Source organism: Zea mays, chromosome 7 (genome assembly GCF_902167145.1).
Source record: "Zea mays cultivar B73 chromosome 7, Zm-B73-REFERENCE-NAM-5.0, whole genome shotgun sequence".
Taxonomy (NCBI): Eukaryota; Viridiplantae; Streptophyta; class Magnoliopsida; order Poales; family Poaceae; genus Zea; species Zea mays.
In genome coordinates, this window is record NC_050102.1 from 138251863 (window position 1) to 138278604 (window position 26742).

General features: G+C 55.8%; 1 protein-coding gene and 1 pseudogene across 3 annotated transcripts; one reads left to right on the forward strand and one right to left on the reverse strand.

Annotated features, from left to right (window-relative positions):
* Positions 1-942: 942 nt before the first annotated feature.
* Positions 943-5205, forward strand: LOC100284866 (uncharacterized). 3 transcript variants are annotated; one of them, XR_555454.4, is made up of 6 exons: positions 943-2029; positions 2195-2697; positions 2835-2900; positions 3036-3104; positions 3468-3603; positions 4837-5205. XR_555454.4 is itself a non-coding variant. In XM_020540562.3 (5 exons), exons 1-5 carry the CDS (start codon positions 1510-1512, stop codon positions 3209-3211), a joined length of 1188 nt encoding a protein of 395 aa, XP_020396151.1. In that variant the 5' UTR covers positions 943-1509; the 3' UTR covers positions 3212-3461. The 3 variants fall into 3 exon arrangements, 2 of the variants coding, with proteins under 2 accessions (XP_020396151.1, NP_001151233.1); XM_020540562.3 differs by lacking the exons at positions 3468-3603; positions 4837-5205 and adding an exon at positions 3182-3461; NM_001157761.2 differs by lacking the exon at positions 4837-5205 and having other exon boundaries at positions 1377-2029; positions 3468-3890.
* Positions 4624-26742, reverse strand: LOC103634206 (phenylalanine ammonia-lyase-like; annotated as a pseudogene).

The window sequence follows — 26742 nt, forward strand, 5'->3', positions numbered from 1 at the left end:
ACAGATGGTGAAAACATAACCTGTGAAAGACCTCGTCTAATCCAGATCACTGGCATAATCAGAACCTAAAATATGCAACTAATACTGATATCATATTATGCATATTAAAACAAGGAAGAATCTTTTCAATGTAACCTCACTGAGCTATGCTTAATAAGTAATAACCAGGGAAAATATGTCATTGAAATCAATACCTGGAATCTGGTTATAACCTTTAGCAACCAACCTTGCTGGCTCACTAGAATAAGTGTCTCCGTTTTTTTTTAAATCCATTTACAATATATGGCCTTTTATACTTAGTCAATTTTACTAAATTCCAAGTACCATTCTTATGTGACTCTATCTCATCTTGTATAGCGGTCGTTCGATTATTACAATTAGCAGAAGTAATAGCCTTAGAATAATTACAAGATTCTAAATTACTTTCGATCTCTTCTACAACACTCATAGCATAAGCAATATTGCATTCTTTAATTAACCTTTTAGCAGGTTTCAGTTGTCTTCTAACTCTATCAACAGTAATAGAACGACGTTGTAGAAGCTACACAACTGAAGAAGAATGGTAAAAAAATAAAAGAACCATAAACAGTTAGACCTTGTTTGTTTCGTTGGAATTTAATTTCATTCTAATAATTATAATTTAAACACAAACTAATTAATTTAATATATTTATATATGTAATATATTATCCTAAATTATATGAAAGACATAGTTATACATAAAATATATGCTACAAGTAGAAGTGTGTGCTATAAACTGTGCATTAAAAAGTAGCATGTAAATCTATAGAATCAATTTTCATCTCTCACCTCATAAATTTAAGATAGACTTATATATAAACTTTGAAAAGTTGTGAAATAACATATTATAAAAAATAAACTACTCTATTAGTTAGATTTCAATTCCTCGAAATGAAAAAAATGGGGCTTAATCGAAATTTTAGCAATAGGTATAAAACATTGTTGATATCTGATGCATTAACGCTCCACCTGTGCACTAAGAATGTTCAGATTTTCTTTTTCTCCAAACAGATTTTTGTCAAATTGTGGTCGCTTCGTTGGCAAGGTAAAGAATTCTCGAACCTAAAAAGAACAGCTACTAGGGAGTACTCCACAGTAATAAGCACTGAAATTAATGAGCCCTCACAGGTGAGAGAGATGAACACAGAGATCGAAATTAACAAAGAGCGCTGCACGGCGGTGGCCATGGCAGCGTCGCGAAGGAGGTTCCCCTCCCTGCCCGCATGGAGTCGACGACGACGAGTGCCCCAGCCACGAGGGCGCTTCGTTTCTTCCGGTAACTTCGGCCTCCGGCCTCCGCCGTTATATAAATAGTGCCGAGCTCTCACCCCCACATGTTTTAAACTGCTACGCCTACAACACGCCTCCCCAGTCAACACAGCTCAGCTCAGCTCGGCTAGCGAGCTCCTCGCTCGGCTCTACTAGCTAGTGTGTTGGGACTTGGGAGCTAGGCGGGGTTGATTGCGATTGGGGGAGGCGGGAGTAGGTGATGTACGGCGCGCCGTTGCCCAAGGACCTGAACCTGCCAGCAGCCCTGCCGCAGCCGACCAGGACGCCACCGCAGCAGCAGATGGGCTCCCCGGGACTGCTGCGGTACAGGTCAGCGCCGAGCACGCTGCTCGGCGAGGTGATGTGTGGTGGTGATCAGGACTTCCCCGCGGCTGGCGGCGCAGGGCACGGACCACCGGACCACGCCGCCGCGGACAACGTCCTCGCGCGCTTTCTCGCCGGGCACCACTCCGAGACCCGCGACTGCAAGCCTCCCCGCCCCGCCGCCGCCGCTCACTTCATGGACGAAGCTGCCGTCGCGTCCATGGCCGCCTCACAGCAGCAGCAGCTCATGTACCAGTCGCAGCAGGAGCAGCAGATGGCCGCCATGGAGGGGCTGTACCGCAACGTCAGCTCCGGCGGCACGGAGCACGGTGCAGCCGTTGGCGCTGGTAACAACAGCCTGATCCGCCAGAGCAGCTCCCCCGCCGGCTTCCTCAACCACTTGAACATGGACAACGGTAATCGGTGGCCCCTCTGCCTCGTTTCGTTTGTATTGTACTGCCTTTTTCTTGGTCTCTCCGGAAGTAGTAGCGTCCCAATGACCCGCTACTGCGCTAGGCGCCTAGCTTTCCATTTGCGGAGGAGTAATTAAGGAACTGATCGCGGCTTGCACCTTCTTGCAGGGTACGGGAGCATGCTCCGGGTGGGCATGGGCGGCGGCGGGTTCAGGAACGGCGTCAGCGACGCGCGGCTCAAGGGGCAGCTGAGCTTCTCGTCCCGGCAGGGGTCGGTGATGTCGCAGATCTCGGAGGTGGGCAGCGAGGAGCTCGACGGAGGCGGCGGCAGCGGCAGCCCCGAGGCGGCCGGCAGCAACGCCAGCGGCGCGGCGCGTGGGTACAGCGGCATCCCGGGGTACCCGATGGGCGGCCTCGCGTCCGGCGCCTGGCCGGACGAGGCGTCGCCGTCGCCGACGTCCGGCGCGAAGCGCCCCCGCGACTCCGGCCCCGCGCTGCAGCAGCCGCTGGCGCCGCAGCTCAGCCTGCCCAGCGGAAAGAACAAGGGCGGCAGGGCGGCCTCGGCGGAGATGGCGGCGATCGAGAAGTTCCTCCAGTTCCAGGACGCCGTCCCCTGCAAGATCCGCGCCAAGCGCGGGTGCGCCACCCACCCGCGCAGCATCGCCGAGCGGGTTCGCTGCATTCCTGCTCGCTGCTACTCTCGAATTCCTCGCTTGGTTTTAATTCCCAGCCCAATCCAAAAAGAGAACGAAAGCAAAAAAAAAAAAAAAAAAAAAATGAAACCGGTTCGTGTCGTTGTCGCTGTCAGGTGAGGAGGACGAAGATCAGCGAGCGGATACGGAAGCTGCAGGAGCTCGTGCCCAACATGGAAAAGGTAACCAAGACCCAAGAAAGATCGATAGACGAACAGTGAAAACGTCACGACGTTTTATTTTTATTTTCACCCAAAGAATGCAACGGCGCAAGATAGATAAACTTTTGTTGTTGTTGTTGATGGTGATGGATGCAGCAAACCAACACTGCCGACATGCTGGATCTGGCCGTGGACTACATCAAGGATCTTCAGAAGCAGGTCAAGGTACATGCCCACAACCAAAAAAACCCTTCTTTTTTCTGCCGCGAGGCCGCTGATAGGAACTTGAATGCACGATTCAGTTATCGACCAGAAATGCCTCCATCAAGTAGATTTGCCCTGTGGTTGACGGCAGGGGTAACTTCGATAGGGCTTATCCAGCTACGTACACGCTCCTCCAAAAAGAAAGAATATTAATTCAAGCCGTGTTCCTGTTGGCATGGGCACTCACACTCGTCATTAAAGACTTTAAGAGCGTCCAAATTAATAACAGTACTGTATACATATATACTCGAACTCGACTGTTGAAATTAAAGGCATCCAATTCTGTTCAAGCTTGCTCATGCCGTTGTCTCTCGTTCGTTCCAGGTACTGAACGACGGCCGCGCCAGCTGCACCTGCTCCGCCGGCGAGCTGCAGGGCCAGTTCACCCGTTAAAAAGGAGCCGCGCCACCTTTTTCTCAGGGGGGCCAGTTCAGCTCGCATAGTTGCGTTACGTTACATGGTGAGGACTGATCGAGGAGGTATATATTGGAATTGAGACGATAGTAGCTAGTCTGTACATGCAACAAGTTCATTAGCAGGCAGAGTAGGCCTCGCATGTTAGTGATAGCTGCGTCAGTTAATGTACGTTTAGATTGCACATGTATTCATCTTGATTTACATGTGTTAGAGTAGTTTAGTGTGGATTTTAGTTTAAATTTCACATTAATCCACTTCAACATACATTAACCGATGTGGGTATATATGACCATCTAATTAGAATCTTTATATACACATGTATTTACTCAATCCACATGATTAGCCTGTCCAAACAAGCGCTCGTGCTACAGGGCATGGTGACTGTCATCGTTTCACTTACTACTACTACGCTACAGGTGCATGCACGAATCCAATCCAACTAGATGCATTGCAGCTGTTGCGCCTGTCTGTTTGGCTCCGTGCAGTGTAGGCAGTAGTGTAATAAATGCATTTTCCTTTACGGTAATGCCTGCGGCCATATTTAACAGCAACCTGCTCGTCCTCTTGTCTCTCTTCTCACAGTAATACAGTCTCCATCTAAAAATAATAATTATACTCGCTCCGTCTAAAAACATAATTATAACTAGGTGAGTGCCCGTGCGTTGCAACGGAAACATATAATATTACGGTAACTTATATACAAAATGTGTGTTATATTAAAAGCGAGTGCACAATAATGACAAACAAGAAAAACACAAACACTGAATCAACAACAGGCATATTTCATGAGGCTATGGTTCACAGCTTCCCAGAGGCTTGGGGTCGAAAAGATAAACACAGGTAAATCCACCCTCGATATACAGCGTCAACTTTCTACAAGGAAATGTTGCTATACGAACCCTGTACATCCACCAGATGAAAATTCTTGAGATAACTGCCACATAAACTACTCTATGCAAAAGCTCCATGTACATCACCAAAAGACTGCTTTTGGAACAAGGCTGCCTTCATATCCTGTTCATCTACAGTTTGAAAGCATTCCCAACTTTAGTTCAGACATACTTCAGGACGTGGTTGGTGACCGGGTTCCCAGGAACTGCAGCTCAGAGCAGTAGGACGCCATGGCGATCTCGGCGCCCTTAAAGCCGTAGTCCAGGCTGGGGTTACGCCCACTGGACAGGTTGGAGGGCAAGCCGGACATACATCATCTGTTTTCGTTTGATATTTGAATTTTATACATTTACAATTTATTAAGTATCTCTTTTGGCAACTCCAGTTGAGACCTCGCAAGAGAAGAGCCAAGCTCTGGCGCTTTGGCATACGAGACCTGTTGATCCAACACATACTGGTATCAGAAAATAGGCAACAGTCAGCTGAAGAAGGTTCATCAGAGGACCATGAGGACAACACAGGATTACTTGATCTAGTGCTATGGGCTGCAGTTGAAGGTGTATCATCATCATCAGACGATGAGGACGAGGACGACGACGAGGAGGAGGAGGCGGCGGCCTCTGATGGCTCTGAATAGTAGTCAACCGATCTTTCAGGGTTGTTTCAAAATTGTAAATATACAATAATAAGCCATCACTCTTCTCATGTATTATATAATAGAACTATGATTTATTAGCTTGTCATTTCTATGTTATAAGTTTGCTTTTAGTATGCTACTTTAATGAAAAAATTGGGCTAACCAAATTGTGTGCTATGTTATGAAAATCTGAAATGGTGTTGCGTCATATATTTAATTGTCTGACCAAAAAAACTTGGTGGTTCATCCCTGGGAAGCATACCTTGTTGTCTATTTTCTCGCGTGTAGTAGCAGGATGACTTGATGCCATGTCTTGATTTGAGGGACTCTTAGCTTCCTTTCATTGCTGGTTTGTACAGCTGACTGATATGAAAATGGTGTAAGAGTGTTGGCGTGTGAGAAATGTGTTTGATCCTTGAAAAATACATGATGGATTAGAACGTGGTGGTACTTTAGAGAGTGGTTTTTTTGTTTCTTATTCTTCTCAACTGCAATATTTAGCCATGGATTACCACATAGACAAACCTTTTTCTGTTTTACTTTATACTCCATACGCAGCATTTGCTGACATTATTACTGAATACTGAACGAATGAGCCACTGCGGCGACGTGCGGAGCGCGTACCGGTCCTGCTTGGGCTTCATCAAGGGGTCGAGCTCGCCAAGCTTGTTGGCAAGCTTCATGAAGGAGCTGCCCTCCAAGATGTGCTCCATGATGGCAGCAGCCTCGATCTGTCCCGGGTGGTGCTTGAGCTTGTGGGTCAGGTGGTCGGTGTACTCTGGCTTGCCGTTCATACTAGTACAGAGAAGTTCTATAGTGGCGGTTATAAACCTATTTATAGTGGCGTTTTTCGTAACCGCCAGTGCTAGGGGCCAGTAGAAATCATCATTTTTACAGGCGGGTAACTGAGGACCGCCAGTGATTCACTGGCGGTCGGCGTAATAAAACCGCCAGCGAAAATCGATTTTCACTGGCGGTCGACGTAATAAAACCGCCAGTGCAAATCGTTTCCAGGAAACATAAAACATATTTTAAAAATAGTTAAAAAATTATTTTTATTAGGCCCACCCGGCCACCCCACCCGCCCGTCTCCGTCGCAAGTCATCGCGGCATTTTTCGCGCAAAATTCGCGCGCTACGCGGTTGTTAGTATTCGAACCGTCGACCTCACCCTCGCGTGTACCCTCCCCTACCACTCCGTCTATGACATGTCTTGTGTCTAGTTTGTAGTTGTTTTCTTCACATATTACAACCATTTGAGTGTAAATTGCTTATTTGAGACCCTAAACGAATTCAAATAAAAAAGTTGTCAACTACAAAGATAAATAACTTTTGAAGTTCTACAACTTTTATTTTGACACTTTTTTCATCCGAGGTAGTTTGCAAAATTTGAATTTTAAATTTGACATACTTAGATTCAATTTTTGAGAACCGAAATGAGTTCAAACAAAAAAGTTGTCAACTACAAAGTTTCATAACTTTTAGAGATCTACAACTTTTATTTTGGTGGTTTTGTCATACGAGGCCGTTTGAAAAACTCGAAAAATTAAGGATAAAAATGATTTCTAGTGGCGGTTCCTTAAGAAAACCGCCACTAGAAATCGTATTTCTAGTGGCGGTTCCTTAAGAAAACCGCCACTACAAATCATGGATTTCTACTGGCGGTTTTCTTAAGGAACCGCCAGTAGAAATACGATTTCTAGTGGCGGTTTTCTTAAGGAACCGCCACTAGAAATAACACAGTCGGTGGATAACCGAAACCGCCTGTAAAAATATATCGTCCCCGCAGGCTTTGAGCCTTTTTGTACTAGTGTCATGACCTCGCAGAACGCGACGGACAGGACCTCGGCGAGGATGGCAAGGATGTTAGCCTCGAAGAGCACAGTGGAGGCGAGGCCAGAGCCCACGGTCGTGCCATTCACCATCGCAAGACCCTCCTTGGGCTGCAGCTCGAAGAAGCCGCCCTGGATTCCGGCAATCTTGAATGCCTCGGTGGCGTTGACCTTGCTGCCGTCTAGGGCGAGCGCAACAAAGTTCTCACGTCCAGTGACGAGGTCGGCAATGTAGGAGAGCGGCACGAGGTCTCTGGACGCGGTGACCGTGCCGCGCAGCGGCAGGCACGTCGTGACGTTGGCGTTGAGCAGCTTGACGATCGCCTCGAGGATCTCGAAGCGGATCCCGGAGTACCCCTGGAGGAGGGTGTTGATGCGGACGAGCATGGCCGCCGCACGCGTTGCCTCGGCCGGGAGGACGTGGCCGTCCGTGCCGGTGCCGAAGGCGCCGGCGTTGAGGAACCTGATGAGCTCCCTCTGGAGAGCGCCGCCTGTTGAACTTAATCTCGTGCGTATTAGTTGCATGAACATGTTTACTTCTATTATTAGGTAGCTGTTGCATGATGTAATAAACGGTGCATGCGCCATGACTTGTGCTGCGTTCACAAGGTGGTGACTAGGTCCTCCGCCATGACCGGATGAAGGAAAACGTCCCTGCGCTTTAGGCGGGCGCGTCGCAGCGTGCACGGCGTGGCGGGGAAAGCGGATCGCGAGATCATGTAAAGCACCAGTCAATAAAGAGAAGGAAGAAAGCCTGAAAAGGCTGTGACTTTTGCACGGCAGAAACATCACTCTGTTTTTCAGTATTCTCTGTTTCAGTATTCGCGTACCTGAGCGCAGAGAGAGAGAGAGTGAGTTCGCCGGAAGTCGCCGATAGCAGTCGGTGCAGCCATTCCGGCAGCCGGCGCCAACATCTGGTATCAGAGCCACCAAGAAAGAAGCGCCTCCACCGCGCTGGTCACCGGAGACGAAGAAGATGGCAGGTGACGCCGAACAGCCGAGCAGTTCAGGGCATGGCGTGCGGGAGGGTTCTCTCATGTGGCCAATGCTAACCCGCTCCAATTATACGGAGTGGGCGATGCTCATGCAATGCAATTTCGAGGCTCTGGAGATCTGGGAGACGATCGAGCCCGGTGGCGAAGGAGTGAAGCGGTGGCAAGACCGGAGGCCATGAGCGCTCTGCTCCGGTCTGTGCCCCCGGAAATGTGGCAGATGCTTGGCGCGAAGAACACCGTCAAGGATGCATGGACAGCGGTGAAGAGCATGTGCGTTGGTGCTGAACGCGTGAAGGAAGCCAATGCTCAGCGCCTGCTCCGGGAATTCGAGAATATCGAGTTCAAGGAAAGCGAGGCGGTGGATGATTTCGCAATGCGTATCAACGCGCTAGCGGCAGATCTGCGTACATCTGGTGAGAACCTAGATGAAATCCGTGTGGTCAAGAAGATGCTGCGTGTGTTGCCGAAGCGCTACACGCAGATCGCGATCTCAATCGAGATAATGCTCGATCTGAAGGAGCTGACGGTTGAGGATCTTGTCGGGAGACTGAAGCTGGCCGAGGATCGCCTCGGCGTCGAGGCTGTCACAGACAAGATTGGCAAACTCTTGTTGACGCAAAAGGATTGGGCAGCGAGGAATCGTCATCGCCTCCTGCCGGAATCCTCGTCGTCAACTAGAGGTGAGAAAAAGCCTGGGAAGTCGAAGTTTGGAGGCGGCGACGGACGTGGTGACTTTGGAGGCGGCGGCGGACGTGGTGACCGTGGCGAGAAGAAGGAATACACTCCACGTTTCACGTCTGAAGGCACTCCACGGCGGAAGGGACGATGCAGGAACTGTGGCATATACGGCCATTGGAAGTAGACTACAAGCGTCCGCCTAAGAAAGAACACAAGGAGGAAGTTCATCATGTGCAGACCGATGTCGATGCCGCATTGCTCCTGGCAACGGTGAACGTCGTTCGCGTCCATCCGCGCGACGCCGACTCGTCCGAGGGGTGCATGACACGACATGTTATGCATCTCAATGAAATGAAGGTTGATCCCTGTCGGGGACCATAATTAGGGGTACCCTCAAGGCTCCTAAATCTCAGCTGGTAACCCCCATCAGCACAAAGCTGCAAAGGCCTGATGGGTGCGACTAAGTCAAGAATCGGTCCATTCGAAGGACGCGATCACGCCTCGCCCGAGCCCAGCCTCGGGCAAGGGCAGCCGACCCCGGAGGATCTACGTCTCGCCCGAGGCCTCCCTCCAGCAACGGACACACCTTCGGCTCGCCCAAGGCCCAGTCTTCACCAAGAAGCAACCTTGGCCAAATCGCCACGCCAACCGACCAAATCGCAGGGGCATTTAATGCAAAGGTGGCCTGACACCTTTATCCTGACGCGTGCCCTCCAGTCGACAGAGCCGAAGTGACCGCAGTCACTTCGCCGCTCCACTGACCGGTCTGACAAGAGGACAGCGTCGCCTGCGCCGCTCCGACTGCTGCGCCACTCGATAGAGTGAGGCTGACAAGCAGCCAGGCCCGCCCTCAGGCGCCATAGGAAACTCCGCTCCGCCCAACCCAGGGCTCGGACTCGGGCTCAGCCCCGGAAGACGACGAACTCCGCTCCGCCCGACCTAGGGCTCGGACTCGGGCTCAGCCCCGGAAGACGACAAACTCCGCTCCGCCCGACCCAGGGCTCGGACTCGGGCTCAGCCCCGGAAGACGACGAACTCCGCTCCGCCCGACCCCAGGGCTCGGACTCAGGCTCAGCCCCGGAAGACGACGAACTCCGTTTCGCCCGACCCCAGGGCTCGGACTCAGCCCTAGCCTCAGCCGACGGTCTCCACCTCACCCGACCCGGGGGCTTGGACTCGACCTCGGCCTCGGAAGACAGACTCGACCTCGACCTCGGAGGAGCCTCCACGTCGCCCAACCCAGGGCACGGACCGACCACGTCAACAGGAGGCGCCATCATTACCCTACCCCAAGCTGACTCAGGCTACGGGGAACAAGACCGGTGTCCCATCTGGCTCGCTCCGCCAGACAAGTAATGATGGCGCCCCGCACGCTCTATGATGACGGCGGCTCTCAGTCCCCTTACGGAAGCAAGAGGACGTCAGCAAGGACTCGACAGCCCCGACAGCTGTCCTTTCGCCAGGCTCCAGCGCTCCTCCGACGGCCACGACACCACACGAACCGGGTGCCAAAACCTCTCCGGCTGCCACGATGGCATGTACTTAGGGCGCTAGCTCTCCTCCGCTAGACACGTTAGCACACTGCTACACCCCCCATTGTACACCTGGATCCTCTCCTTGCGCTTATAAAAGGAAGGACCAGGGCCCTCTTACAGAGGGTTGGCCGCGCGGGGAAGGACGGGACAGGCGCTCGCGTGAGGCCGCTCGCTCCCTCCCGCGTGGACGCTTGTAACCCCCTACTGCAAGCGCACCCGGGCGCGGGACAAACATGAAGGCCGCGGGATTTCCACCTCTCACGCCCGTCTCCCTCCGTCTGCCTCCCCCCTTCGCGCTCTGTCTCGCGCCGACCCATCTGGGCTGGGGCACGCGGCGACAATTTACTCGTCGGTCCAGGGACCCCCCGGTATCGAAACACCGACAGTTGGCGCGCCAGGTAGGGGCCTGCTGCGTGTTGACGAACAGCTTCCCGTCAAGCTCCAGATGGGCAGTCTCCAGCAACCTTTCCAGCCCGGGACGGTGCTCCGTTTCGGGAGCCTTGAGTTCATGTCCCTCGACGGCAGCTACGGCATGACACTCCTTCCCCCGCCGTGCGACAACGACAATGGCGGCTGACAGCCCACCCGCCGGCGGCGGAATCGACGACGTCTTCCCCGCGTGGTGGAAGAACAACTTTCGAGCTCACCCCGTCCCCTCCCCCGCCGACGGAGGAGGAGGCGGGGCAACCAAGGCCAAGCAGGAGGCGGCACCTCGTCGGCTGTCGAGCAAGTCGACGGTGCCGGAGCCCCAACGGGTGGCACGTCGAGCATCGACCTCGCATCTGAGATGAAGACGAGCGCCGTCTCCCCGCAACGCGCCAATCCCAAGCAAACGGACGACGCCAGCACGCTCGCGAAGGACTTGTTGGGCGTCATCCTCGTACCTGAGACGACAGTGCAGTCAGTCCCTGACGTGACTTCGTCACCGCCCGTCGATTAAGAGGTACCAATCGATTCCCATCTCACGCCTTTTGGATTCAGCCTCGACCCGCCAAGCGACTTCGCTTTGGTGGACGCTCTCGTAGAGGCGAGTCCAAACCCTCTAGGGTATCGTATGCGGTCACCCTGGGACCGGCTGACGGACGTCTCGACCTACGGGCCCTCGGGGTCCGAGGAAGATGACGGGCCCGACTTCTGTTGGGATTTCTCCAGACTTGGTGACCCCAGTGCTATGCGAGACTTTATGACCGCGTGTGACTACTGCCTTTCCGACTGTTCCGACGGTAGCCGCAGCCTCGGCGACAAGGACTGCGGCCCAAGTCGTGAATGTTTCCACGTCGATCTAGGGGGTCCCTCCGAAGGCAACCATCTTGGTATGCCAGAGAACGGTGATCTCCCTAGGCCTGTGCCTCGTGTTGACATCCTACGGGAGCTAGCTATGGTCCCCGTTCCGGCGGGGGGTCATGACCCACAGCTCGAGCAAATCCGCGGGGTGCAGGCCAGGCTCGACGAGGGAGCAGGAACACTTGAGCCGATCCGCCGGGACGTCGGGCAGGATTGGGCGGGCCAACCTCCGGCCGGGGAAGTGCGTCATCTACCCCAAGGCTTCCAGCACCGCATCGCCGACGATGTCAGGATAAGGCCGCCACCCGCTTCCAGTGGAGTCGGCCAGAACCTGGCTGCAGCGGCAATGCTCCTCCGCGTGATGCCGGAGCCATCAACCACCGAGGGGCGGCGAATCCAGGGAGAGCTCAAGAATCTCCTGGAGGACGCCACGGTCCGACGGGCCGAAAGCTCCACCTCCCGAAGGCAAGGGTACCCCTCGGAACATCGCGCCGTGACTTCCCGATTCATGCGGGAAGCCTCGGTCCACACCGGGCGCACGCGCAACACAGCGCATGCGGCCCCGGGTCGCCTCGGCAACGAGCACCATCACCACAACCGTCGGGCCCACCTCGACGAGAGGGTGCGCCGAGGCTACCACCCCAGGCGTGGGGGACGCTACGACAGCGGGGAGGATCGGAGTCCCTCGCCCGAACCACTCGGTCCACAGGCTTTCAGCCGCGCCATACGACGGGCGCCGTTCCCGACCCGGTTCCGAACCCCGACTACTATCACAAAGTACTCGGGGGAGACGAGACCAGAATTGTGGCTCGCGGACTACCGGCTGGCCTGCCAACTGGGTGGAACAGACGATGACAACCTCATCATCCGCAACCTCCCCCTGTTCCTCTCCGACACCGCTCGCGCCTGGATGGAGCACCTGCCGCCGGGGCAGATCTCCAACTGGGACGACCTGGTCCAAGCCTTCGCCGGCAATTTCCAGGGCACGTACGTGCGCCCTGGGAACTCCTGGGACCTCCGAAGCTGCCGACAGCAGCCGGGAGAGTCTCTCCGGGACTACATCCGGCGATTCTCGAAACAGCGCACCGAGCTGCCCAACATCACCGATTCAGATGTCATCGGCGCGTTCCTCGCCGGCACCACTTGCCGCGACCTGGTGAGCAAGCTGGGTCGCAAGACCCCCACCAGGGCGAGCGAGCTGATGGACATCGCCACCAAATTCGCCTCTGGCCAGGAGGCGGTTGAGGCCATCTTCCGGAAGGACAAGCAGCCCCAGGGCCGCCCACCGGAAGATGCCCCCGAGGCGTCAACTCAGCGCGGCGCCAAGAAGAAAGGCAAGAAGAAGTCGCAAGCGAAACGCGACGCCGCCGACGCGGACCTTGTCGCCGCCGCCGAGTACAAGAACCCTCGGAAACCCCCCGGAGGTGCCAACCTTTTCGACAAGATGCTCAAGGAGCCGTGCCCCTATCATCAGGGGCCCGTCAAGCACACCCTTGAGGAGTGCGCCATGCTTCGGCACCACTTTCACAGGGCTGGGCCACCCGCGGAGGGTGGCAGGGCTCGCGACGACGATAAGAAGGAAGATCACCAGGCAGGAGAGTTCCCCGAGGTCCGCGACTGCTTCATGATCTACGGTGGGCAAGCGGCGAACGCCTCGGCTCGGCACCGCAAGCAAGAGCGTCGGGAGGTCTGTTCGGTAAAGGTGGCGGCGCCAGTCTACCTAGACTGGTCCGACAAGCCCATCACCTTCGACCAAGCCGACCACCCCAACCACGTGCCGAGCCCGGGGAAATACCTGCTCGTTGTCGACCCTGTCATCGGCAACGTCAGGCTCACCAAGGTCCTCATGGACGGAAGCAGCAGCCTCAACATCATCTACGCCGAGACCCTCGGGCTCCTGCGTGTTGATCTGTCCTCGATCCGGGCAGGCGCTGCGCCTTTCCACGGGATCATCCCCGGGAAGCGCGTCCAGCCCCTCGGACAACTCGATCTTCCCGTTTGCTTTGGGACGCCCTCCAATTTCCAAAGGGAGACCCTCACGTTCGAGGTGGTCGGGTTCCGAGGAACCTACCACGCAATACTGGGGAGGCCATGCTACGCGAAGTTCATGGCCGTCCCCAACTACACCTACCTTAAGCTCAAGATGTCGGGCCCCAACGGGGTCATCACCGTCGGCCCCACATACCGACACGCGTTCGAATGCGACGTGGAGTGTGTGGAGTATGCCGAGGCCCTCGCCGAATCCGAGGCCCTCATCGCCGACCTAGAGAGCCTCTCTAAGGAGGTGCCAGACGTGAAGCGCCACACCGGCAACTTCGAGCCAGCGGAGACGGTTAAGTCCGTCCCCCTCGACCCCAGCAGCGACGCCTCCAAGCAGATCCGGATCGGCTTCGAGCTCGATCCCAAATAGGAAGCAGTGCTCGTCGACTTTCTCCGCGCGAACGCCGACGTTTTCGCGTGGAGTCCCTCGGACATGCCCGACATACCGAGGGATGTCGCCGAGCACTCGCTGGATATCCGAGCTGGAGCCCGACCTGTGAAGCAGCCTCTGCGCCGATTCGACGAAGAAAAGCGCAGAGACATAGGCGAGGAGATCCACAAGCTAATGGCGGCAGGGTTCATCAAAGAGGTATTCCATCTCGAATGGCTTGCCAACCCTGTGCTTGTGAGAAAGAAAGGAGGGAAATGGCGGATGTGTGTAGACTACACTGGTCTAAACAAAGCATGTCCGAAGGTTCCCTACCCTATGCCTCGCATCGACCAAATCGTGGATTCCACTGCTGGGTGTGAAACCCTGTCTTTCCTCGATGCCTACTCAGGGTATCACCAGATCAGGATGAAAGAGTCTGACCAGCTCGCGACTTCTTTCATCACACCCTTCGGCATGTACTGCTATGTCACCATGCCGTTCGGCTTGAGGAATGCGGGTGCAACGTACCAACGGTGCATGAACCAGGTGTTCGGCGAACACATTGGCCGAATAGTCGATGCCTACGTCGATGACATCGTAGTCAAGACGAGGAAAGCCTCCGACCTCCTTTTCGACCTTGAAGTGACATTCCGATGTCTCAAGGCGAAAGGCGTGAAGCTTAATCCCGAGAAGTGTGTCTTCGGGGTTCCCCGAGGCATGCTCTTGGGGTTCATCGTCTCCGAGCGGGGCATCAAGGCCAACCCGGAGAAGATCACGGGCATCACCAGGATGGGGCCCATCAAGGACTTGAAAGGCGTACAGAGAGTCATGGGATGCCTTGCGGCTCTGAGTCGCTTCATCTCGCGCCTCGGCGAAAGAGGCCTGCCTCTGTACCGCCTCTTAAGGAAGGCCGAGTGCTTCACTTGGACCCCTGAGGCCGAGGAAGCCCTCAGGAACCTGAAGGCGCTCCTCACGAACACTCCCATCTTGGTGCCTCCCGCTGCCGGAGAAGCCCTCTTGATCTACGTCGCCGCAACCACTCAGGTGGTTAGCGCCGCGATTATGGTTGAGAGACGAGAAGAGGGGCACGCATTGCCCGTCCAGAGGCCAGTCTACTTCATCAGCGAGGTACTGTCCGAGACCAAGATCCGCTACCCACAAATTCAGAAGCTGCTATACGCGGTGATCCTGACGCGGCGGAAGTTGCGACACTACTTCGAGTCTCATCCGATAACTGTGGTGTCATCCTTCCCCCTGGGGGAGATCATCCAGTGCCGAGAGGCCTCAGGTAGAATTGCAAAGTGGGCGGTGGAAATCATGGGCGAAGTGATCTCGTTCGCCCCTCGGAAGGCCATCAAGTCCCAGGTCTTGGCGGACTTCGTGGCTGAATGGATCGACACCCAGCTCCCAATAGTTCCGATCCAACCGGAACTCTGGACCATGTTCTTCGATGGGTCGCTGATGAAGACAGGAGCAGGCGCAGGCCTGCTCTTCATCTCGCCCCTCGGGAAGCACCTACGCTACGTGCTACGCCTCCACTTCCCGGCGTCCAACAATGTGGCTGAGTACGAGGCTCTGGTCAACGGGTTGCGCATCGCCATCGAGCTAGGGGTTCGACGCCTCGACGCTCGCGGTGACTCGCAACTCGTCATCGACCAAGTCATGAAGAACTCCCACTGCCACAACCCGAAGATGGAAGCCTACTGCGATGAGGTTCGGCGCCTGGAAGACAAGTTCTACGGGCTCGAGCTCAACCACATCGTCCGACGCTACAACGAGACTGCGGACGAGCTGGCTAAAATAGCCTCGGGGCGAACAACGGTTCCCCCGAACGTCTTCTCCCGAGACCTGCATCAACCCTCCGTCAAAACCGACGACACGCCCGAGCCCGAGAAGGCCTCGACCGAGCCTAAGGCACCCTCGGCTCAGTACGAGGTACCCTCGGCTCGGCCCGAGGCACCCTCGGTTCGGCCCGAGGTACCCTCGGCCCCCGGGTGAGGCACTACGCATCGAGGAGGAGCAAAGTGGGGTCACGCCTAATCGAAACTGGCAGACCCCGTACCTGCAATATCTCCACGGAGGAGAGCTACCCCTCGACCGAGCCGAAGCTCGGCGGTTGGCGCGGCACGCCAAGTCGTTTGTCTTGCTGGGGGACGGGAAGGAACTCTACCACCGCAGCCCCTCAGGCATCCTCCAGCGATGCATTTCCATCGCCGAAGGCCAGGAGCTCCTACAAGAGATACACTCGGGGGCTTGCGGCCATCACGCAGCACCTCGAGCCCTTGTTGGAAACGCCTTCCGACAAGGTTTCTACTGGCCGACGGCAGTGGCCGACGCCACTAGAATTGTCCGCACCTGCGAAGGGTGTCAGTTCTACGCAAGGCAGACCCACCTGCCCGCTCAGGCCCTGCAGACGATACCCATCACCTGGCCTTTTGCTGTGTGGGGTCTGGACCTCGTCGGCCCCTTGCAGAAGGCACCCGGGGGCTACACGCACCTGTTGGTCGCCATCGACAAATTCTCCAAGTGGATCGAGGTCCGACCCCTAAACAGCATCAGGTCCGAACAGGCGGTGGCGTTCTTCACCAACATCATCCATCGTTTTGGGGTCCCGAACTCCATCATCACCGACAACGGCACCCAGTTCACTGGCAGAAAGTTCCTAGACTTCTGCGAGGATCACCACATCCGGGTGGACTGGGCCGCCGTGGCTCATCCCATGACGAATGGGCAAGTAGAGCGTGCCAACGGCATGATTCTACAAGGACTCAAGCCTCGGATCTACAACGACCTCAACAAGTTCGGCAAGCGATGGATGAAGGAACTCCCCTCGGTGGTCTGGAGCCTCAGAACAACGTCGAGCCGAGCCACGGGCTTCACGCCGTTCTTTCTAGTCTACGGGGTCGAGGCCATCTTGCCCACAGACTTAGAATACGGTTCCCCGAGGACGAGGGCCTACGCCGACCAAAGAAATCAAGCTAGTCGAGAAGACTCATTGGACCAGCTGGAAGAGGCTCGGGACATGGCCTTACTACACTCGGTGCGGTACCAGCAGTCCCTGCGACGCTACCACGCCTGAGGGGTTTGGTCCCGAGACCTCCAGGTGGGCGACCTGGTGCTTCGGCTGCGACAAGACGCCCGAGGGCGGCACAAGCTCACACCTCCCTGGGAAGGGCCGTTCGTCATCGCCAAAGTTCTGAAGCCCGGAACATACAAGCTGGCCAACAGTCAAGGCGAGGTCTACTACAACGCTTGGAACATCCAACAGCTACGTCGCTTCTACCCTTAAGATGCTTTCAAGTTGTTCGTATGACTTGTTCCCACGCAAAGTTTAGTCATCAAGGAAGGGTCAGCCTTGCCTCGGCAAAGCCCGACCCTCCCTCGGGGGCTAAAAGGGGGGAACCCCCTCTGCGTCGAAATTTTCCTCGAAAAAAGATCCTTTCTGCCAGAATGTCTTTCGTGCTTTTTGACTACTTCGAAAGTGGATCCTGAAAACGATGGAGTACACGTAAGCAGCCAAGGCTGACCGAGCCGAGGGACTCCTACGCCTCCGGGATACGGATACCTCACTCATCACCTTCTGCGATAAGTAACTCGCGTTCGGATAAGTGATTCCGCGCACCGAAAAAGTCTTCACGCTCGAAAGCTCCTCTGCCGAAGCGATTCTTCGGGCCTTCTCGACTGCGTCGGTGACAGAACCCTATGGACGGGTAAGAGTGCGCGTAAGCGGCAAGGCCGACCGAGCCGAGGGATTCCTACGCCTCCGGGATACGGATACCTCACTCATCGCCTTCCGTGAAAAGCAACTCTCGCTCGCACAGACAATTCTGTTACCGACAAAGAAGTCCAGATACTCGAAACAAGAGGAAAAGAAGCGCAGCTTTACAACACGATGATGGTGTGTTTGGGCCTCGGCGGCCGCAGAAAACACACGCTACAAGATAATCCGATCCTGCAGGCTCGGATCTTGACAAATGAAGGGAGCAGCAGCACCCTCGGCGTCAACTACACCTTCGGCGAGGTCCGACCTAGCCTCGGACGGCGACGCGGTCGGAGGATCTCCACTCTAAAGGACAACATCATCACCATGCCTGGGCCATCGCCGCCAGGGTCTTCTCCAGGAATCCGGCTCGAGCAGACGGCTTGGCCGGTCACCCCGAGGCCTCGGCCAGCTGTCCCCCGAAGACATCAGCCCGGCCCGAGGCCTCGGCAACTAAATTCCGGCGTCGGTCCCACCAGTGGACGACCCGGCCAGGCTCTGGCCAACCAAGTCTTCTTTTCGAGCCAACTCTGCCTCTGTCCGTGCTGACGCCGCTACCCCTGGCTTTGGCTCATCGAAGAGCGACCGAGGGGTTCCTTTAACTAAGCAAGAGAAGCCTCGGACAGCAAGGCCGACCGAGCCGAGGGACTCCTACGCCTCCGGGATACGGATACCTCACTCGTCAACTTTGCACGGGGCGACTCACGCTTGGTGAAGCGGTTCAGATAACCAACAGGCGAGTCTTAGTGCTCGAAAATGAGGAAAAAACATGGCTCCGCGCCAAAAATACATACATGTTCAGGCCCCGACAGCCACAATGAACAAAAGACCGGCATTCAAGGTGCCATTACAAAAGGAACTTCGGTTCCGTCTCCGCAGGTACGAACAACCCCACACGATTGGGGGCCTGCGGAGCAACAGAAGACCGACGGGTGGCTCACCGTCGCCCGCTCCGGCAGCAGCGACAACGACCCCCGCTCCGGGTGACCGAACTGCAGTAGCGATGGCCTCAGAGCGGACGCCGCTGCAACCTTGCCCTCGCCCACGCCGGTGCTCGAGGGGCGAGGACAAGTACAAAGAGCCGGAGGCCCGGAGCGCGGATGGTAGCGGTGATCCCGTCAGCGACGGGGACTTCTCGAGCCGCCTCTGCCTCGGCACCGACGACAGGGGCCGTCAGCCCCTCGGCAGATCCCCACTCAGATCCTCCCAGACGAGTGGAGCACCGACCCCCGCGTGGAGGCGCCGTACCGGTGCAAAGGTAGGACAGCCCCAGAACACGAACGCCGCCCTAGCAGCGCGAGACGTCTTGGGCGGTCCTCCCGTGCGCGCGACGCGACAACCGCCCTCGCGGCAGGAGGGGGCACCGGGAGTCAAGCCGGCGAGCCCAACGCGCTGAAGCTGACGACGCCCGCCGTCGACCAGCCCCGCGTTGTCGAAGTCCGCCCCTCTCGCAGGGCCAGTGAGCGCCCTCTCCCTCGAACGCTGAAGGAGAGGCTGACCCATGAACCCGCGCGGAAGGTAGAGCTCCGGCTCAGCCCGGCCTCCACCCCAGTGAGGATGATGAACATCCTTGAAGCTGAGGGCGGGACCAAGATCGTAGCCCGGCTTGCTTCTCCCCACCCAGGGGCTGGTGGTCACCGTCTTGGGTGACCACCGGCGAGGGGATGCAGCCGGGCTGACTGATGAAAATCCTTGAAGCCGAACGATGGCTGAAAGGTACCAACTTCCACGAAGTTGTGTTCCTCCAACGACAAGGCAGAAGGACAGCGGGTGTCCCCCATCCGGGGGCTCGGAAGGTGGAAAGACACGATGCATAAGGGAGCACGAAGACATGGTCGCCTTTCAAGGGGGCCGCCCTCCTTTTAAAGGCGACTCTCCCTACTCGTGTCCCCAGTCGTCGTGGGCTGAGTCTTCTCCAACACGCTCCAAGGTCCTCCCCCTATGGCGCGGGGGCTGGGTCCCACGCGTCATGCAAGCTGGCCTAGAGCAGAAGAAGCCAAACCACCGCGCGCGGTGCATGTAACTGCCCAGCGGTTACAAGCATTCCTCCACTTTCGCCCAGACCAGCGGGTGAAAGGGCGGGCAGCCGTGCAGGCGGCATGCAACCGCTCCAAGTGGGCGCACCCCTCCGACTTCCAACGCACCCAGCATGGAGGCCCAGGCCCACGCGTCATGCAACCGGTGCGCCGGTTGCTACGTGCGAGCAACTGCACCGCCACTCGCACCACTACCACGCCTCCTCGACTGCGGAACCAGTACCGTGACTCGAGGCAACCCTGCGTACGACCCAGCAGTGCCAGCCTGGCGCGACGGTCAATACGGCCAAAAATGGGCCGGCAGTAATGGCGGTGGCAGGCGGGCATGAGCAGCGGTCACGTCGTCAGCCAAGCTTACGTCCCATCCAGGGGCAGCGAGAGAACCCTCTCTCACGGCGTGAAGACGGCGCGCCCGTGTTCCGTTCCTCGAATGGCTCGCGCACGCGCAACGGCCGCCCCGCGAACCACTCGCCCCGTCGCATTAACTCCGCGGCGGGACGGGCGGCGCCTCTGGTAGGGGAAGCGAGCGACGCTTCGCCTTCGCCATAATGACCGCATCAAAAAAGGTACGCCACGTCATTCGATTTCATATCCTTTTCCTTTTCCTCTTTCTCTCTCTTACAACAGGGACCGGGAAAGGGGGATACCCCGAAAAGGATCCTTCTCCGTGAAGAAAATAGGCCCCGAGCCTCCCTACTGATCAGAGGTTCAAAGGCTGGCCCCTCGGAGGGGTTTAACAGCCGCCTCAGGCCACTCGGGCTCCGCGCCCACTACTGATCAGGGGTTCGTAGGCTGGCCCTCGAAGGGTTCACAGTCGCCTCAGACACAGAGCGAGGGATGACCCTGGGTACGTTCGATACATAACCAAGGCTCGGGCTACGCTCCCGAGGTACCCTAGGACATTTCCGAGACAAGCAGGAACGATCTTGTAACGGAATCCCATCAGAGGGAGGCATTGAGACCTCGGACCCCGTCGACAGGGGACCGGGTCCGGTAGATCACCCGCAGGTACTTTTGAGCGCGCCTCCGGGCCTCTAGCCGACCCCTAACAAATGGGGCACGAGCGTCCACTCGGATTACCCGCCAGCAGCTCACCGGAGACACCATGTTCGGCGCCCTTCGAGGGCAACATGGCGCTTTCCCCCCCTCCTCCTTACGGAAAGGCGACGCAGGGGCGTATGTAAAAAAGTCGAGTCTGTCCTTGACTGTCCTCTCGCCCTGTGCAGAGGCTCGGGGGCTGCTCTCGTGAACCCGGCTCCGGCCAGACCGTTGATAGCGTCACCATACCAGCCCGAGAACTTGGGACCCGACCGTGCACCCGGGCTACGGCCAGCTCGCATGAGGGAAACGACCAGACCAGCCGAAGCATTGCGCGAGGCATTAAGACCTCGGAGGAGTCAAACCACTCCTCCGAGGCCTCGGGGGCTACACCCGGTGGGTGCGCTCGCGCGCACCCACCGGAACAAAATGCAACCGAGAAAGGCTGGTCCCCTTGCAAAAAAGTGCGACAAAAGCCTCCAAGCGAGTATTAACACTCCCTTCGAGGCTCGGGGGCTACTGTCGGGGACCATAATTAGGGGTACCCTCAAGGCTCCTAAATCTCAGCTGGTAACCCCCATCAGCACAAAGCTGCAAAGGCCTGATGAGTGCGACTAAGTCAAGAATCGGTCCATTCGAGGGACGCGATCACGCCTCGCCCGAGCCCAGCCTCGGGCAAGGGCAGCCGACCCCAGAGGATCTACGTCTCGCCCGAGGCCCCCCTCCAGCAACGGACACACCTTTTGCTCGCCCAAGGCCCAGTCTTCACCAAGAAGCAACCTTGGCCAAATCACGACGCCAACCGACCAAATCGCAGAGGCATTTCATGCAAAGGTGGCCTGACACCTTTATCCTGACGCGTGCCCTCCAGTCGACAGAGCCGAAGTGACCGCAGTCACTTCGCCGCTCCACTGACCGGTCTGACAAGAGGACAGCGCCGCCTGTGCCGCTCCGACTGCTGCGCCACTCGACAGAGTGAGGCTAACAAGCAGCCAGGCCCGGCCTCAGGCGCCATAGGAAACTCCGCTCCGCCCAACCCAGGGCTCAGACTCGGGCTCAGCCCCGGAAGACGACGAACTCCGCTCCGCCCGGTCTAGGGCTCGGACTCGGGCTCAGCCCTGGAAGACGACGAACTCCGCTCCGCCCGACCCAGGGCTCGGACTCGGGCTCAGCCCCGGAAGACGACGAACTCCGCTCCGCCCGACCCCAGGGCTCGGACTCGGGCTCAGCCCCGGAAGACGATGAACTCCGCTCCGCCTGACCCAGGGCTCGGACTCGAGCTCAGCCCCGGAAGACGACGAACTCCGCTCTGCCCGACCCCAGGGCTCGGACTCGGGCTTAGCCCCGGAAGACGACGAACTCCGTTTCGCCCGACCCCAGGGCTCGGACTCAGCCCTGGCCTCAGCCGACGGTCTCCGCCTCGCCCGACCCGGGGGCTTGGACTCGACCTCGGCCTCGGAAGACAGACTCGACCTCGACCTCGGAGGAGCCTCCACGTCGCCCAACCCAGGGCACGGACCGACCACGTCAACAGGAGGCGCCATCATTACCATACCCCAAGCTGACTCATGCTACGGGGAACAAGACCGGTGTCCCATCTGGCTCGCTCCGCCAGACAAGTAATGATGGCGCCCCGCACGCTGTATGACGACGACGGCTCTCAGCCCCCTTACGGAAGCAAGAGGACGTCAGCAAGGACTCGACAGCCCCGACAGCTCTCCTTTCGCCAGGCTCCAGCGCTCCTCCGACGGCCACGACACCACACAAACCGGGTGCCAAAACCTCTCCGGCTGCCACGATGGCATGTACTTAGGGCGCTAGCTCTCCTCCGCTAGACACGTTAGCACACTGCTACACCCCCATTGTACACCTGGATCCTCTCCTTGCGCCTATAAAAGGAAGGACCAGGGCCCTCTTACAGAGGGTTGGCCGCGCGGGGTAGGACGGGACAGGCGCTCGCGTGAGGCCGCTCGCTCCCTCCCGCGTGGACGCTTGTAACCCCCTACTGCAAGCGCACCCGACCTGGGCGCGGGACAAACACGAAGGCCGCGGGATTTCCACCTCTCACGCCCGTCTCCCTCCGGCTGCCTCCCCCCTTCGCGCTCCGTCTCGCGCCGACCCATCTGGGCTGGGGCACGCGGCGACAATTTACTCGTCGGTCCAAGGACCCCCCGGTCTCGAAACGCCGACAATCCCGGTGAATATGATGAAGATCATGATGTCTGGGTTCTTGACATGGGCGCCAGTAATCACATGACGGGGCGTCGTGAGGCACTGGTGTCGCTGGACAGATCAGTTGGCGGCACGGTGAGGTTCGGCGACGGATCACTCGTCCAGATCGAAGGCATTGGCTCGGTAATGCTTCAAGCCAAACAGAAGGGGCACAAGGTACTCACAGAAGTTTATTACATACCTAAATTAAAGAGTAACATCATTAGTTTAGGTCAACTAGAGGAGGGTGGATGCAAAGTTGTGATCGAAGATGGTTTTTGCAATGTGTTTGATGTCGAGCGCTCACTGCTGGCCAAAGCACCTCGAGTCAAGAATAGACTGTATTTGCTAAAAACTAGTCTTGCAGCACCTGTCTGTCTAGTAGCAAAGGTTGATGATGTGGCTTGGATGTGGCATGGGAGATATGGCCATCTTAATTTTCAGGCCCTCAGAGATCTTAGTGTCAAGAAAATGGTAGAAGGCATGCCATTGATTGATAGGGTGGAAGAGTTCTGTGATGGATGTGCTCTTGGCAAGCAACAACGACAGCTGTTTCCTCAAGTGGCAAATTACAGAGCAGACAAGAATTTGGACCTGTTTCACACAGATCTCTGTGGACAGATTAGGCCCAAGACACCAGGAGGTAAGAGTTATTTCATGCTTATAGTGGATGATCATAGTAGATATATGTGGATACAACTTCTGGCAACAAAAGATGAAGCTTTCAGTTGTTTCAAGAAGGTGAAGGCGCTAGCTGAAACTGAGTCAGGTGGCAGACTCAGGGCATTTCGCAGTGACAGAGGTGGTGAGTTTAATTCTATTGACTTCAAGGAGTACTGTGATGAGCATGGCATTAAGCATTTCACTACCACGCCATATACGCCACAGCAGAACGGCGTTGTCGAGAGAAGAAACCGCACTGTGGTGGAAATGGCGAGGTGTTTACTGAAAAGCAAGAATGTTCCAGGGGAGTTTTGGGGCGAAGCAGTCACAACTGCTGTGTATCTGCTGAATCGAGCTCCAACGAAAAGCCTACAAGGGAGGACACCTTATGAAGCATGGCATAACATAAAACCCAAAGTACATCATCTACGCACATTTGGGTGTGTAGCTCATGTCAAGAAAATAGGCCCTGGTGTTTTGAAGCTGTCAGACAGATCAACACCAATGGTGTTTATTGGGTATGAGGCAAGCACAAAGGGGTACCGAGTCTATGATCCTGTGGCCAAGAAACTTCACATATCGCGTGATGTGATCTTTCAAGAGAGTAAAGCTTGGGACTGGAAACAAGAAACTCGAGCAGGATCTGCAACACCAGTGTTTGATATTGAGTTTTACTCGGTTGCTGGAAGAGGAACAGTACCAGCCGAGCCTGTAACTCCAAAAAATTCAGAAAATGCAGCAGCATAGCTAGTCGATCCTGCAACTCTAGATCAACAATCGCCTCTCCAAGATGATTGGGCTATCGACGCTGGCTCAGATGGAGCATCAAACCATGCAACACCGCCTGGGAGTCCAGCTGTGCAAGGAATTGAATTTGCAACTCCAGTCACGGGAGAATCTGTCAACTCAAAAGGAGTGCCACAAAGATTCAGAACATTGGCAAATATCAATGACACAACTAATGAGATTACTGATTTTGAGTACAGTGGGGTGTGCTACCTTGCAGCAGAAGAACCCAGAAGCATTGAGACTGCTCTGAATGAGCAATGTTGGAGAAAAGCCATGGAGGCCGAGATGCAGTCGATAGAAGAAAATAAAACCTGGCAGCTGTCTACACTACCTGCTGGCCATCGAGCCATTGGCCTGAAATGGGTATTCAAAGTGAAAAAAGATCCAGAGGGCAATGTGGTTAAGCACAAAGCTCGGTTGGTAGCGAAGGGATATGCTCAGCGTGAGGGGGTGGATTTTGATGAGGTTTTTGCACCGGTTGCAAGAATTGAGACAGTGAGATTGTTGATTGCTCTGGCTGCTCAGAAGGGTTGGCAAGTGCACCACATGGATGTCAAGTCAGCTTTCTTGAATGGTGAGTTGAGGGAGGAGGTGTATGTTCAACAACCTCCAGGATTTGTTGTCAAATGTGGAGGTGACAAAGTGCTCAAACTGAAAAAGGCCCTTTATGGTTTGCGTCAGGCTCCTAGGGCATGGAATGCAAAACTTGACAGTGAACTGATGAAGCTTGGTTTTGTGAGAAATCCACTAGAGCATGCTGTTTACAGGAGGTCAGATAGAGATGGTTTTCTGCTAGTAGGTGTTTATGTTGATGACCTTATAATTACAGGCTCAAACAAAGCAAGCATAGAATTGTTCAAGCAGGAGATGAAAGGGAAGTTCAGTATGAGTGACTTGGGATTACTCAGTTATTACTTGGGGATACAAGTTAATCAGCAGGCAGGAATGACAAAGCTGTGTCAGAGCTCGTACACTCTGAAAATTCTGGAGCAAGCCGGCATGAAGGGGTGTAATCCTTGTGCTGTGCCCATGGAGAATAGATTGAAGTTGAGCAAGAATGACAAGACACCCGCTGTTGACAAAACCAAGTATAGGAGCATCATTGGAAGTCTTCGGTATTTGGTTAATACAAGGCCAGATATAGCATATGCAGTGGGCATTGTTAGCAGGTATATGGAAGAGCCTAGAGCAAGTCATTGGGCTGCTGTCAAACAAATATTGAGATATCTTGCAGGCACCGTACAGTTTGGGTGTGTGTACAAGAGTCAGGGCTCAACTGAACTTGTAGGTTACAGTGACAGTGATCTGGTCGGCGATGTTGACGACAGGAGGAGCACCAGTGGGTGTGTGTTTCTGTTGGGATCAAGCTTAGTGACATGGGCATCACAGAAACAACGGGTGGTGGCCCTATCATCATGTGAGGCTGAATATATTGCAAGTGCGAATGCAGCGTGTCAAGGGATCTGGCTTAGCCGGCTTCTGGGAGAACTACTGAACATCCAGGCTCCAACAGTCAAACTTCTAGTGGATAACAAATCAGCCATAGCTCTGAGCAAGAATCCAGTCCACCATGACAGAAGCAAGCACATAGACACAAGGTTCCATTTCATCAGAGATTGTGTAGACAAGGGTGAAGTGGATGTTGGTCATGTGGGTACCAGGGACCAGCTTGCGGACATTCTGACAAAGGCGCTTGGGCGTGTTAGATTCCTGGAGTTTCGTCAGCAGCTAGGCGTTGTCGAGGTGCAGCGGGATTAGGGGGTGAAATGTTGAACTTAATCTCGTGCGTATTAGTTGCATGAACATGTTTACTTCTATTATTAGGTAGCTGTTGCATGATGTAATAAACGGTGCATGCGCCATGACTTGTGCTGCGTTCACAAGGTGGTGACTAGGTCCTCCGCCATGACCGGATGAAGGAAAACGGCCCTGCGCTTTAGGCGGGCGCGTCGCAGCGTGCACGGCGTGGCGGGGAAAGCGGATCGCGAGATCGTGTAAAGCACCAGTCAATAACGAGAAGGAAGAAAGCCTGAAAAGGCTGTGACTTTTGCACGGCAGAAACAACACTCTGTTTTCAGTATTCTCTGTTTCAGTATTCGCGTACCTGAGCGCAGAGAGAGAGTGTGAGTTCGCCGGAAGTCGCCGATCGCCGTAGGTGCAGCCATTCCGGCAGCCGGCGCCAACACCGCCCTCCTTGGTCCTCCTGTGCGACGTGGCGTCGAAGCCGGTGGTGACGCCGTAGCTGTCGGTGCCGTTCATCATGCTGTTCATGACCTAGTCGCTGCTTGCCTTGACCCGGCTACTGGCGGACTCGTCCAGCTTGACCCGGGCCTCGCCAGCGCCGGTGGCCACGGCGGCCACCTGCGCGATGCTGAGGCTGGCGCCCTCGATCTTCACCAAGGGTTGGCGGTACTCGGCCACCAT

Excerpts from the sequence above, each read along its gene's own strand:
- LOC100284866 (NM_001157761.2), top strand. The coding sequence starts at position 1,510 with ATGTACGGCGCGCCGTTGCCCAAGGACCTGAACCTGCCAGCAGCCCTG. Across the intron at positions 2,698-2,834 it reads CGCGCAGCATCGCCGAGCGG|GTGAGGAGGACGAAGATCAG; the intron begins GTTCGCTGCATT and ends TGTCGCTGTCAG. Across the intron at positions 3,105-3,467 it reads ATCTTCAGAAGCAGGTCAAG|GTACTGAACGACGGCCGCGC; the intron begins GTACATGCCCAC and ends CGTTCGTTCCAG.